Source organism: Cryptomeria japonica, chromosome 11 (assembly GCF_030272615.1).
Source record: "Cryptomeria japonica chromosome 11, Sugi_1.0, whole genome shotgun sequence".
Lineage (NCBI taxonomy): Eukaryota > Viridiplantae > Streptophyta > Pinopsida > Cupressales > Cupressaceae > Cryptomeria > Cryptomeria japonica.
In genome coordinates, this window is record NC_081415.1 from 201,099,039 (window position 1) to 201,113,129 (window position 14,091).

A 14,091-nucleotide genomic window follows, 5' to 3' on the forward strand; every position below is an offset into this window, starting at 1 on the left:
AAAATCGAAAAACAAATTCACCAAAAATAATTTAGAATTATAAAGAAAAAATCGAAATTTTTTTTGACTAAGCTCTGATACCATATTACACAGGTAATTGGTAAATAATTGAATGAATTAAATGAATGATCAAGCGATCATTTATAGAGTTACAAGATTGATGTTTTCATTATGAAACAATCAACAACATAAGCAAAATTAGAAACATCTAATATTTACAATACTCTACAATATTGAACATTAAATAAATAACTAAAGGTATTATTCTAATAAACCAGAATGAATGATTACAATGAATGCTATATCTTTATGAAAAGAAAGATGAAACCCTAAATCAAACCATGGGTGAGGATTAGATAAAGATTAGATTATGACAAGTGTCCTCATCCTATGCTACAAGACAACATGACCTAAAAATAGCTCAATCTAATAATATAAAAAGAACTCCTAACTTTAGCTTAAATGAATAAAGTATAAGGGTGCCACCTTCTTACTCACCTCTTCTTTTTATGTGGTTCTTGTCTACAACTTACCATTTTATGTTTCTCAACTCTCTAACCTGAGGATGGATCACGGAGTGTGATCCGAAACATTGATTCAAAAATATTTTACAAAATCGAATCCAAAAATCAAGAATCATATCAAAGTAAAAGGGGCCTAATAATTAATTAATTATTAGCTGATTACCTATTTACTCCAACACCCCCCCTTTAAAATCAACTTAGGGAGAAGCTAAAAACTCAATGATGAATGCAATAATGGATGCACAAATGGATCCCAACTTCAAGGCCTAATGAGGTACCCATGTACAAACAAACAAATTTCTCATAAACGAAGAAATGAAGAAAACCTCATGGTAAAAGACTCATCTCCAAAAGAGAGAAAAAAGAAATAAATGCATGGACGTGACAAAAGAATGTAGGACTCAACATGTCCCCCATGTTAGTCATTGTTAGCCATAGTTGTCATTGATGTCAAACGAAGTTGCATAACGAATGTCATCATTTGCATCCTTTGTCAGCATTTGCATATACTTACGGTTTGCCAGCATTTGCATCCTTTGTCTTCTCTGTAAAACGTAAGGAGTCTGTCGGTATTTGCATCCTCCGTAAGGAGTGGAACTTGTGTCTTTCATATATATCTGGAGCATTCACAAAAGGTCTTCCTACTCCTATTTCCTCACCGGACATGTGTTGAACATTTGTCTTGAATCTAAAGTTTATATATGTCCATACCCCTACCGGGCTGGCAGACAAGCAGCATACTCAGAAAATAAAAAGTCTATGGGACCATATTCCTATCGGGCTGACAGACAAGCAACATCCTCAGCCATAAGTTATAAAGACTTTGTTGACTCTTATTGGGCTAGCAAGGAGGCAGCACACTCAGCTTGCTTACAAACAAATTTATTATTGTCTGTATTATATAGACATCATGTTCTTTATCATGACGTTATTATTGGTCGAAGGCGGTTGAGGTTGGTTCTAACCTTCAAACGGTCTTTGTTTATGAATTTTGTTTATACTGTAAACTAAAATGTGAAAAGGAAATTCGAAAACCTTCTTATTGGGCTAGTTAAGTTTGTTAAGTTATAACTATTCTATAACTGTCATCAAACCACATACAACAAACTTGACTCTTCTATTTATTTTGAGGAACCCGATGTCTTGAGATGTACGTTGGTTTTGTGGAAAGGAGATGTATTGACGTCTTAATAAGAGTATGGTATGCATTGCGAGAAAAGAGAAATGCTTAAAGTTGTGCATTTATAATCTTCACTGTGAGTTTACAGAGTTGATGTGAGTGGAGTTTGTAAAAACGTATAGGAAAGGATCTTATTTGCTGGAAATGGTGAACAGCAGTGATTCTGTCTTGAGCATTCGAAGATATCAACAGCAGTAAGTCTGTCTTTGACAAACAATTTTGTATCTTTTCAGGTATATTGGTATTGCAAGTTTTTCTCTGAATTCAGACATTTTTGGAGGAATAAGTACTGGTTAAAAATCTCTCATTACAGTGCATCTTTTCTATGCTTCTGATTTGAAGTTTCAAATCTGTGGATTATTGTTTTCATTATAAAGTCAGTAGATTGTTCTCAGGCAGAGAAGGCTGGTAGTGAAGATCAGAATTTATCATTCTTCAGTAAACAGATTTGTTAAGTATATATATAATATCAAACTTTCCTCAGACTTCAGAAGTATTTTCAGATTATTGCTTGTGACAATTGACAGTATTTTGAGGAGTATCATTTACAGGTCTTTCTCTGGTTTCAGTACATCATTCTTCCAGATATACAGGGACATTGATTTCCAGTTTGGACTATTTTGTTTTCAGTATGTCATTCTTGCAAATATACAGAGGCATTTAATATACAGGCTGGTTTCTTACTTTTTCAGTGCATTACTCTTCTGTCTAATCAAAGATGTATTGATGTTTCAGATTGTCAAAGTATAATTGTATTTTTGATCCTTGAAGTGATGATTAAACATATTCTATAACTGTATTGTTCCTGGAGTTGGTGCTCTAAGGTTATTGAGTTGGTGCTCAAAGGTTTTGGATTGAAAGGGTTGGTGCTCTTATAGATAGGGGTTTGGTGACTCCTTAGGGTTGGTGCCCTTAAACATTGTAATAGAAGTTTCAATCATGAGGCTGGATTAGGACAGTAGATCCTAGCAGCATTCTCACCATGGTTTTTCCCATTCTGGGTTTCCAAGTAAATCTTGTGTATTGTCATTATTGTGCATCTCTTTTCACTCCTTTCAGTTTTCAGATTGAAGCTTATTAAAAATTTAAGTTGTTTAAGGATTAATTGGATAAGAATTTAAAGTTTTCCCCCCCTCTCAGTAATAGACCTGTGTTCTACACCCCCAAGTACTACTTTGATCATGTAAGTACAATCAAGATCCCCCCATAGGAGAGAAAAGAAGAGACGATGAATCCCCCCCCATAAGAAAGTAGATCCTATACCAAAAGAGAATGCTCAATGAACAATGAAGATGATCCAAAATTGGCAAAAATTGTTCCTCCCCTTAGGAAGAAACAAATCCAATAGTGAAAGTAGAGGAAACTCCCTCAAGTGAAGAGATCTCTTGATTAGTGCTTTGGAAAACTGCTCAATGTCCAATGTCTAAATCAAAAGAAGCCAAATCAAATGAAGCAAATCCAAACAATTGTAAAGATCCCTATAGAAGAACCTCCAAAAGCAATGAATAAGGGATGAAGTGGGTTGTAGCTGTCATCAACAAGGAAGTGAACATCCTCAATCATATCCCCAATATTTGCAATGTGTAGCTCAACAAATAATGCTGCAATGTCTGACTATAAGTCATCCCACAAAGCTAAAACTGAAAAACAACTAACATCCTACTAAACTGAACTAATCTTTGAAGATGCAAGAGGAGATGGACGCTCAACACAAGTCTCATGAACCAAGGTATATGGAAGTATACATAGGTTCAAGTGACCAAACATCTCCTTAGATATGTGATCCACTCTAGATGCATGGGTGTAAACCAGTCAATGGTACTACTATGATCTCTCTACTTTGCAAATCTACAATAAGCACTGAATCAAGAGTGAAATCAATGGTCTTCCTTGCCCAACTATGTGCAATTTGATAGACGGAAGGAGATAGAAGAATAGTAAAGGAACACAAAGTACATCACGAAATGTGCCATCATCAATATCTATAGATCCTTTCCCACTAACACTCATATAAGTGCTGTCCCCAATTAGGATGTGTGGTAATGTTTAAAGTTCATATGAAGAGAACATACCCACAGAGGAAGCCATGTGATGAGAGACTTTTGAATCAAGAAGCCATCAGTTGGACTGAGAATTAGAGGATGCAAAGAGTGCATAGCCTTTCATCTTCTCTACTCCATGTGCCATATTGGCTGACCCAGATTGTGCAAGTGCTAATGTGGAGGAAGATGATGTACCAGATGATATAGATGAAGGCAATTTAATATGATTCTTTTGTAGAAGGTGTTTCAACTCATCAATCTACTTTGCATAACACTAGTGCTCATCATGTCCTGATTTTTTGCAATATGCACATTTTGGTCTCTCCTTAAATGATTCCCCCTTAGAAGAGGAAGAGGAGTTAGAGGTATCCTATGAGTATGATTCCTTTGCTTGCTCATTGTTCTTGAAATCCTTTTGATTTTATTTCTTGCCTTGGATATTTGAAGTCTTCTGGTCTTTTCCCTGTGTTGTAATAAGAGCCTATGGTTTGGAAGACTCCAATGTGCCCATCTATACCAGCTTTGCCTACCCCTTGGTGAGTGATGTAGCAAAATTATCAAGTGAAGGCATAGTAAATCTAGCACTCAATGCATCTTTAATAGCAAAGGAAAGTGGAAAAAAAAAACCTTAATAGTCAAGTCCAAGCTTGGTAAGGATCGAATGCATCAACTGAGAGTCTTGTTTCTCAATACCACTTTGTATCATTTACAATCTAAGAGACTTGAGTTTGGTGAAGAAGTACTAGATGTTGACAAAATTTGAAGGATTAAAACTAATAAATTCATTCTCCACCTGAAATCTTCTCAAGGTATCTTCCTTCCCCATCAAGGACTCCAATTGAATCTAGATCTGATAGGGTGTAGTGCAAGACTCAACATGAAACAAGGATTAGGAGACAGAGACATGCATAACGTCCCAAAGGTCTCATCGCATCTATTCAATCATTTTCTCTTCTCTACAGCTCCAATTGGTTCAAGTTCTATGCCCACGGTCACTCTGTACAAAACTTGTTTCTTTAGATGTATCTCCATTTGTTTTTTTGCACCCATGCTAGTTGTATGGTGTGAGGGGAGTCATGTGTGTTGAATCCATGTGTTTTTATTGCAAAAGTACATAAACTAAACAGAAACAAAAATATAGACCCTCACAATGCAATAAAATAACCTCTTGGACCAAAAAAATGATCTTTGTTTGCACGTTTTCCAAGAAAGTGACCAAAAAGAAAAACCTGAGATTTGATGGAAGTAGGTACCTGCTAAATTTCTTGAAAAAACAAGTCTAAGATTTGTCTAGTTGATTCAATCAGCTTTCCAATGCCATGAGAATCGTGAAAGAACGAGATATGAGGCAAAAGTAATGGAGCTTTGAGTGGAAACAAGAAGATCTGACTTTAGAGGCCTCTAAAACTCGCCAGCAACAAAATCAAGAAAAATTATCAGCACCATTAGATCAGGCTCAAAACCAACTTTCCAACAATATATGGTTTGCAAGAAATGGAGATCGTACACTCACATTATACCCAATTTCATAAAACTTACCCAATTTGGCTTGCAAGAGGAAATGGAAGCTAAAAACTAGCACTTGATCCTATAGCGGACTAGGTGCTAGTTGCAGGGGAGTTGGGCAAGCACTGATAGAACCTGGTCCTCAATAGGACTGCAAAGGGATCTCACACCTGGGTACCAATAGAACGAACTACTAGTGCTTGGAGCTAGTTGAAGTGTCCCATGGCCAGGGTGGACATGGTTGTGGATTGCAAATGAATAGTCGATCCTTAGGTTGTCAGATGTTCTAGATGCAATGGCAAGGTCCATTTTGCTCAACATTAGACCTCTCAAAATTTGAATAGGAAGCTACAAATCTGATGATCTAAATACCATGTTGGAGTTGATAGTGAACCCTACAAACTCCTAGAAATCGCTTTAAGAAAAATACATGTCACAAAGAGATATCAATAAACTGATGTACTCAACAACATGAGAATCGTATTGATGCATTAACCTTAATGAATGATTAAATGAATAATAAATCCTTCTGAAAAGGAAGAAACCCTAGATGAGAATTAGCTTAGATCAAATCATGAGAAGTGTCCTCATCCTATGCTATGAGACAACATGACTCAAATCTAATAATATAAAAAGCACTCCTAAGTTTAGATTAAGTGAATAAAGTAAAAAGGGCCTACTAATTAGTTTATGATTAATTAATTAATAGGTGATTACCTATTTACTCCAACTCGTTCATCTACCTTCACCTTTTACCATAGTAACCTATCCTTGCCATTGCTTACCACCCAACACCTTTCACTTATGTGCCCACATCACCCCACAACATGTTGCCTTCTCATTGCCAGTGCAAAGAGCATGCCTAGCAGCTATACATTTTGTGCACATCTCTAATTTATGAAGCACCCTCCATCCGTTTTTCTTATCTGCTTGTGCCTTCCAGTAGAACCCAAACAAGGTGACCAAATTTTAGACCAAACTTTACTTTCAATTTTGCAATGGCCGCTACTTCTTACTTTGCATGAGGTGGCATGGACTTCTATGTGTCAATATCCTAGTGGTCCACATGTGCTTGAATGACAACTTGACATTAGGTGATTGACATGAACCACTTGTGTTCTTGTGTTGGTCCATGTGTCTTCTTGTGATGTCAATAGCAAGCCTGGGGACTTGTAAACATGATTAGTGCTTTGCAGCATATGTGGGTGGCATGGCTTTTTTCCATTTGAGGGTAGCCAAATTACCCCAACAGTTCATTTACTAACGTGCACCTTACTTTTAGTCGTCATGCACCAATTGCACAATCTTCAAGCAAGTGTGTAAGGACCATTCATCTTCCCCGAATTTAAAAAAAAAATTCAAACTCTTTACACCATGTTTTAAAGGCTTTCTGCTCATGAGCATAGGATGATGGTTGGTGTGAGGGTATAAGTTTTTTGTTGAAACCAGTGGTTGTGTGCTTGTGCCTAGTGAGTAATCCCCTGCCTTGGTAAGACTTGTTATTGATCATTGGGCTTTGCACATGCACGTAGAGTCATGCCCTAAACACCCAAATTCTATGGTTTTCTTGCACAGTCAAGGGCAGCAATAGAGAAGTAACAACCCTTGGTGCATTTCATTGATTCTTGGGAGCATAAATGACTTTGTTGGAGTCTTATGGTGCCAAAAAAGACATTGCAGGTGTGCTAGTGTGTGCAGATCCTCCTGGACCTTATTTTGCCATGTGTGAACTTCTCTCTTCTGTTAGTCAAGACTGCATAGGGAGGAGGTCTCTTGCTACAACTCAAACTACATAGCATTATCTCTGCATGCCCTGCATTTATGGCCCTTGAACTTTTCCTTAGTTCCAATTTATGGAAGGAGGAGATATTTTTGCTGCTGCAGATGTGAAGTGACATATTACTTAGTGCAGGGCAGTTAAGAGCTAAGTCTTGTGACCATACCTCATTCCTTAAAGGCACGTATTTCATTAACTGAGGATATGTTGGTTGTCCTCTTGCAATCCTTAGGGCTCCATTTTATTTATGAGCATGGAACTATTGCTGCAACCTGCTATAGGGCTGCATGAGATAAAATACAGTTGTTATATATGAAGACAAATGCACTAGATGGTATCACAGCAATCCTGTGAATTGAATTTGTTGATCACTTGCATTAAGGTGGGAAATTTTCTCCCTTGCTCCTATGTACTCTGAAGCTGATCCAAGAAGGATTTCCATTCTTGCAAGTGCAATTCTTAATATCCACGATTGTGTGCTGAGTGTAATGGGGCTTTTACTGACTTGTTCTTCCATGTACATCTAATTCCTTGGAACTCATTGGTGAGATGAATGCTATATATATTGAATTCTAAGATATGATAGTGTTGGTGGATTTGGGATCGCTGTGAGAATTTATTTGGTGTGTTTAAAGTGAATACTAGGGTTGCAAATATTTGTGTTAGTCTTCGGTTATGTATTTGTATATTGTAAAGATTTGAGGACTCCAATTGCATAAACATTTCATTAATCTGGTGTCTCCATGGTTCTTACCATAGGTTTCAAGAGATCAATGTCATCTCTGATGCCAAATTTACTGGTATTATTATTGCATGTAATTATTTACTTAGAAAGAAGTTTTGAAGTCTTTGACTTCTCTCAAGGAGTCCTTTTAGCGCAATATATGGAAAATGCAATATTGCCCCAGGATTCACTTGATTTATGAAGTATTATAGTATATTTGGATTGCAATTTAAAACAATTACACAGCAGACCTTATAGGAGTTTCATGTAACCCAAGCTTCTGTATAATTCTTTAGTCAAATTATGCTAATAGGCACAAGGTTTACTCATATATACTTAAGATTAGATGCTTGGCTTTGTCACCCAATTAGGAGCCACGCATGGATCTCTTGTACTCATTTCCTCCACACCAAATTCTAAACTTAAAAGACTTTCTTTTTCAAATTTATTTGCTTTTTAATTTCCCTGCCAGTTTTAAATAGTCCATTGCTTCCACAATATTCTATCTTAGGAGGGATAATTTATGTATCATTTCTTGTACTAATCTGCTTGCAATCATGTATGGAGCACACTCAGGAAGAAAGAAGGAAAAAATGCCTTGTTAATTGATAACTTAGCAGGCTCCAATCATGATCAGTCTAAAGGAAAAATAAAACAACCTTCCAGTCATAAAATGCAAATATTGTCACAAGTCACTTTACAAGAACAAAGAATGTAAGAAATCAAATCTTAAGAATTGCATGAAGTGGTCTATGGAAAACAAATGAAAATTTTATATGTGAAAAAACTTTTAAAAAATTATCTGATCTACTTGGCAGCCTATGGGAGAAGCTAAAAAAAAATGATCTGACCCACTGGACAGTCTATGGGAGAAGCTATCACAGTCAAACTTCAGGTATGTAAGCATGGTGAAGCAAGTTCAGAGATTTCTAAGGGATCACTCTGCCCTACAAAAACAAGGATACAAATGGTTGCTAGCATGCATTATTTGAAACCCACCTTGTTTGAAGATATTCTTCACAAACTAGCTAGGGCTCCAAAATCTATTAATCATTTAGATAGGTGACAGAATCATGTATTATATCATTGATCTTTGCCCCAATTATCTGTTGTGTCCGATTGGTATGCTGGTGTTTTCTGCATTCCAATTCCCTATATATAGCACTAGCTGATGCAAACTTAGGGAGAATCTCTCCTGCTTGATCTTGGATTGCCCTCTGTGTATTTACACCTCCTGTCTTTTCGACTTATCCAAGCTTGAATCCAATCTGCACCATTCATGGAGCTCTTCTGCTGATTTTTCCCTTCTGAAAGATTGCATCTGCTAATGCAAGGATGTGTCCCTCTTGGTACAGCTGAATCATCTCTTTTGCATTGCTTCCGAGTCCCAACCATGCAGAAAGCAGAATCGTGGCTGTTATTGGTGCCCATTTTCTGGAGGCTAGGCATGAACATGACAATGAAATTCTGAAAACTTTTCTGGAGCACTTCATAGACTTTCTGGGAAGGCAAATGTGGGCTAAGCTAGTGAATGCAAAATATGTTCACAAGATCTTTCGTGCAGCAGTCCTTGAGGCAGTGAGAGGCCATAACATCTACAATGAGTCAAGAGATCTGGATGGAATCTTCCTTATATAGGCACTAAAAGAAAACAGTTTGATGCAGGAGGCCCTTCAACTGCATAAAACACGCCCCATCTAATGCACATGGAGGAGCTACAGAACTTTCTGCATAGCAACCCAACACTGCTCTGTCATAAACAAATAAACAGGGTCAACGAACTTATCAGAGGTATTTTGTATATGATGCACGATAACTCCCAAGGTGATTATAAGTCTGATGATCTGCCTGATAAGGATTAATGTAATGTGGAGATTTGACTTTGCAGCCCCACCAGCCCTCCACCATGAGGCTCTGTATCTTTTTCTTATGGTTTAATATAAAGGGAGCTGTCCCTTAGACAGCATCTTGCAAATCAAAAAAAACAATGTGTTATTAATTTATTTTCCTATAAAGCCCATATTTAATAATAAAAACACTCAAATTTTGTTAAGTTACATTATAGTCCCAAGTCCTTTGGAGTGTTATATTTTATCATGTAAAAAGGCGACTTACTTGACATGGGCCCAATATCGATTGAATGATTAGGGCTTCGTACTTTCCTCCTTTCATATATAGGGGTTTTTCTTCCTATTTTGTGTATCCGTTTACTTTTCCTATTCAATACAATTTACTTCAGATGAGTAGTTCATCCATTGTTGTATACATGGGCAGATGCAATCTGTCTTTTGGTAGTGCATTTTGATTGATCTTATAATTTCATTTTTGGGTATTGTTTTTCCTTTTATGGATGCAAGTTAACTTCATGGAGTATCAGATCTCTCTTTATGATTGTGCCTTTTATGGATGCCCGTACATTGCATGTCCTAGAAAAGCTCTCTTGCGGATTGGTTGTGAGGGGCCAAAAAGCAAAAAAAGTAAATAGCTGAAGCACTAAGGATGTTGCAGCAGATAATCGTTCAACAAGTGACAAAAATTAAAATAAGAATACAGCTCCCATGGCCCATGATCAGGCAGAATTTTATGAGTCAGCAAAAGTTCTCAGGGAAAAATGACTTTTAAAAGAGTACCAGGAGGATAATTAAATAGCAAAATAAATGTTCAGAGTCAACTTTGGACATGTCAAAATAAGTATTACCTAGTACCTACCTTCATTACTGTCATATCATCCATATAACCATTGTTTGGTTGCTTTGTGACAGCACCCAGTGCTGCCTTCATAGAAATCTGCATTGCTGCTGATATCTCTTTTGCAGACTCTCTTGCAGTTGAATTAGCAGCAGCAACAACAGCTGCTACTGTTCCCAATTTGGACGTCCCATTTCCACTCAAAGAATTCACAGCCTCCTTATGAGCCTTCAATACCAACTGTGATGCCCTGAATATAATAATAAAATACATTCAAGTTAGGCAATCAGCATACAAGGCAATATGGCACTACAAGACTATAAAGAAAAAAGTGAAAAAAAACTTACAGGAACTGGTAATAAATATAAATGTCTATAATATATACAATGAATCAAGAATTATGGATTCATAGTGAAAATAAGTCACTTCAAGGAAGTAAGGCTGCAAGATAACAAAATCTTGATATAAATAGAAGAAAAACATGATTACAAGGCACCACATAAAACAAACTACAATAGAAAGAACTGCCAAGTTCTGTGACCAATTTCCATATTAGAAGTGGGTTACCGTAGATGCTAATTCTGATAAATATCATATAAACAGATAAGTGCTTTGTTTGTGATTCAAAATATACAAGCAAATGTTGCTCATATTTTCTGCAAATCAAACTGGTTAATTTCAATTACCATAAGCAGAAGAAAGAATTAAAAGATTCAAATGGCACTAGGTAGTCCACCTAAGAAAATAGACATTTTGTATTTTTAAGTACAAATTGAGCTTGCATTGAACCAAAAATAGAAATAGCATTCAGCCTTGCTACTTGTTGACGTGTATTTTGTACACTATCAAACACAAAATAAAATACCTAGGTACCTTATCCTCTCTTGAGTAAAGCCTCCGAATGCTGAAGATGTCGCGAAAAGGATCAATCAGGATGACTTCAAGGTTCTTGTATGTAGGGTCTCTACGTGTGGATAAGCTCTCTGTGGTATGATGTGATTTGCTGGAATCACAAGGGGACTTACACTTGATGCTTGAACGTCTGATCTGCTTTGAATATTGCTGGAACACAGGCTCTTACTAGCTTAGACTTGAAAAAAAAGGAAAAAAAGATGAGGGCGAGGAAAGGATCTAATCCTAACACTAAGAATGTAAGAACAATGGATGATCTTTGATGAAATTCTAACTAAGTCTTGTTTTGACATCGCAGGAACATCTCCACAAGGTTAGTGCGATCTTCGAAGGAAAGCTTTATGATGTTCAAATCATCACTGCAGGCATAGACACCATCAGGTTGATGCATATCAATGAAGAAGCGACAATTGAAGTTAAGCTTAAGCTGAATGATTCCAGTTGACTACACAAGGCAAGTTTGCAATCAACAAACTGCTAGTAGTATGGATATACGAATTCCACCATCAATCAAGCACATTTCTTCCACTCATCTACTAACATGAAATCAAATATGAGAAGTATAAAGACCATGCAAATTGTCGAATCGACCCATAAATTTCACCATTTCTTCAATGAAGTTACAAGTCTTTTACAACAACATCTTGGCAACAATCTTTGCCTTCTCTCTCTACTCTACTCTAATTGCTATTCTATCAACTAGCTAATCACCTTCTAACTACTCTCTATCTGTCTTCTAACTGCTTCCAACTATATTCTAACTATTCTAACTATTGCTAAAATTGCCTTTACAAAATGAAATCTCAGGGCTTATATAGTGCCTTCAATACAATTCGATGGCTTAGATCAATTCGAGATCAATGGCCAAGATTCAACAATGAAAACCCTAATTAGGGTTTGTTACAACCATTACATAACATTTAATGCTTGACCAATGATAAAATTGTATTGCTTGGACACATGTCCTCTCTAGAAAATTCCACCAATGGATAGCTGGGGTAGGTACATCGGAGTTTGTGCCACCTTCCATGAGTTAGGTACATTGAATCTGGAAATGCTGAGGTGGACCAATCCGACTGGAGAAGTGATGACTAAGATGCCACCTCGTCTGACACTTGTAACTTGGTAGATATTCAACTTGATGTTGTCGAGAAGCTAGCTTTAATTAATTCATCTGGAACTATCTGCTTCTTCAACGAACCCTTGCTCTAACTCCTTGTGTCCTTGATTGGCAGGATGATGATGTACCTCGCCTTGGAATGCTGGATTGGAAGAGGTCGCCCTTGATGACATTAGTCCAAAGAAGGCCGTCCTTGTCGATGCTAGGCTGGATCGAAGAAGGTCGTCCTTGTCCTTGCTTGATCGTCCTTGATCTGGCTTGATTTTCCTTGAGGAGAGTCTTCCGACTTGTAGATCTTTCGAGCTTGGAGTCGCCATCTTGATACCTACACAACATTTCAAAATTAGTAATATATCTTGAAATCTAAAAATTAAACTTTAAAAGGAAGATTCAAGATTTTAATTAGGAAACTTCATGATAAATCTTGAGTTATCATTTCCTAATTAACCATGTAATACTTAGATTTTTCCAAAAAATGTCCAAAAAATCAAACCTTGAATAAGGGTATCAAGATGATTTTGCCATACCTCCTCTTGAGTTTTAAACTCTAAGAAATGATGTAAAAATAGATAAATTTTGCTAGGCAAAGTGTAGATCAAAGCTCTCCCTTGGATAAAATGCACCTCCTTTAGCTTGGAAAAGAACTCCACCTTCCTCTTCAAAAATCTGGAAATTCGCCTTCAAATGCTTCAAAAATCTGGAAATTATCCTCCAAACTAGCAAGAAATACGCCTCTCCAATAGCCTTCAAGATGAATTTCGCCCTCCACTAGCTTCTCCACACTTAGTAGAAATTCGCTCCACTCCTCTGGATTTCGCTCCTCAAATTGCTCTCCAATTTCGCACTTGAAAGGATGATTGAATGATTTGAATTGTGAAACAACACCTCCAATATATAGAGTGCTCACCTTCTACATCTCTCCATAGGCCGACTTGGTGGAAAAAATAAACAAAGATTAATAAAAGGAGAAGGCCGACTTAATTAAGCAATAAAAAAAAATGATACCTCAAGCGCTCTTCTTTTTAAATTTTAATTTAATAATAATTAATTTCAAAATGCCTCGATTAATTTAAAAAAAACGATTTTCCAAGGCTCAAAATTAATTATTAAATGCTATGCGATTTTCATTAAATGCCAATTTAATTAGAATTTTTAAAAAATATTTCGAAGTTTTTTTGGCGAACTTGGCATCTAGTGCGATTTGCTAAAATAAGGCAAAAAATAATGAATTTTGATAACTTCGCTCTGGTCCCTTGGAGAGGGACAGGAGCGCCTAGTGCATTTTTGTCCTCCATCCTTCATTTTTTACGTTCAAAACCTCATCCTTGACGTTCAAAATCTAGTTTTTTGAGGTTTCAGACCTCCAAAAGTTATATTGCAAAATCTAGTTTTTTGAGGTTTTTCAGTTTCCAGACTTAGTCAAATTTCAGGATCAGGACATTCCAGACTCAGCCAAATTTTAGGATCAGGACATCACTCAAGCCGGACTTGCTATCCTATTGATCTCCCCGACAGCACTCAAAATGCAAAGGCTAACTAACAAAACCCTAAAAGACCCAAAAACAAACCCTAAAAAGCAAAAAACATGGGTCCCCATTTGCAATGGGGCGATGTGTGA

General features: G+C 36.8%; 1 protein-coding gene across 1 annotated transcript in view; it reads right to left on the reverse strand.

The window, feature by feature from the left end:
* LOC131041315 (uncharacterized) overlaps positions 1-14,091 on the reverse strand; it is an 85,412-nt gene that overhangs the window by 39,106 nt on the left and 32,215 nt on the right. Inside the window, exon 7 of the mRNA XM_057974358.2 lies at positions 10,463-10,691. Within this exon, the coding sequence (XP_057830341.2) occupies positions 10,463-10,691 (229 nt within the window). The remainder of the gene's footprint in view (positions 1-10,462; positions 10,692-14,091) is intronic.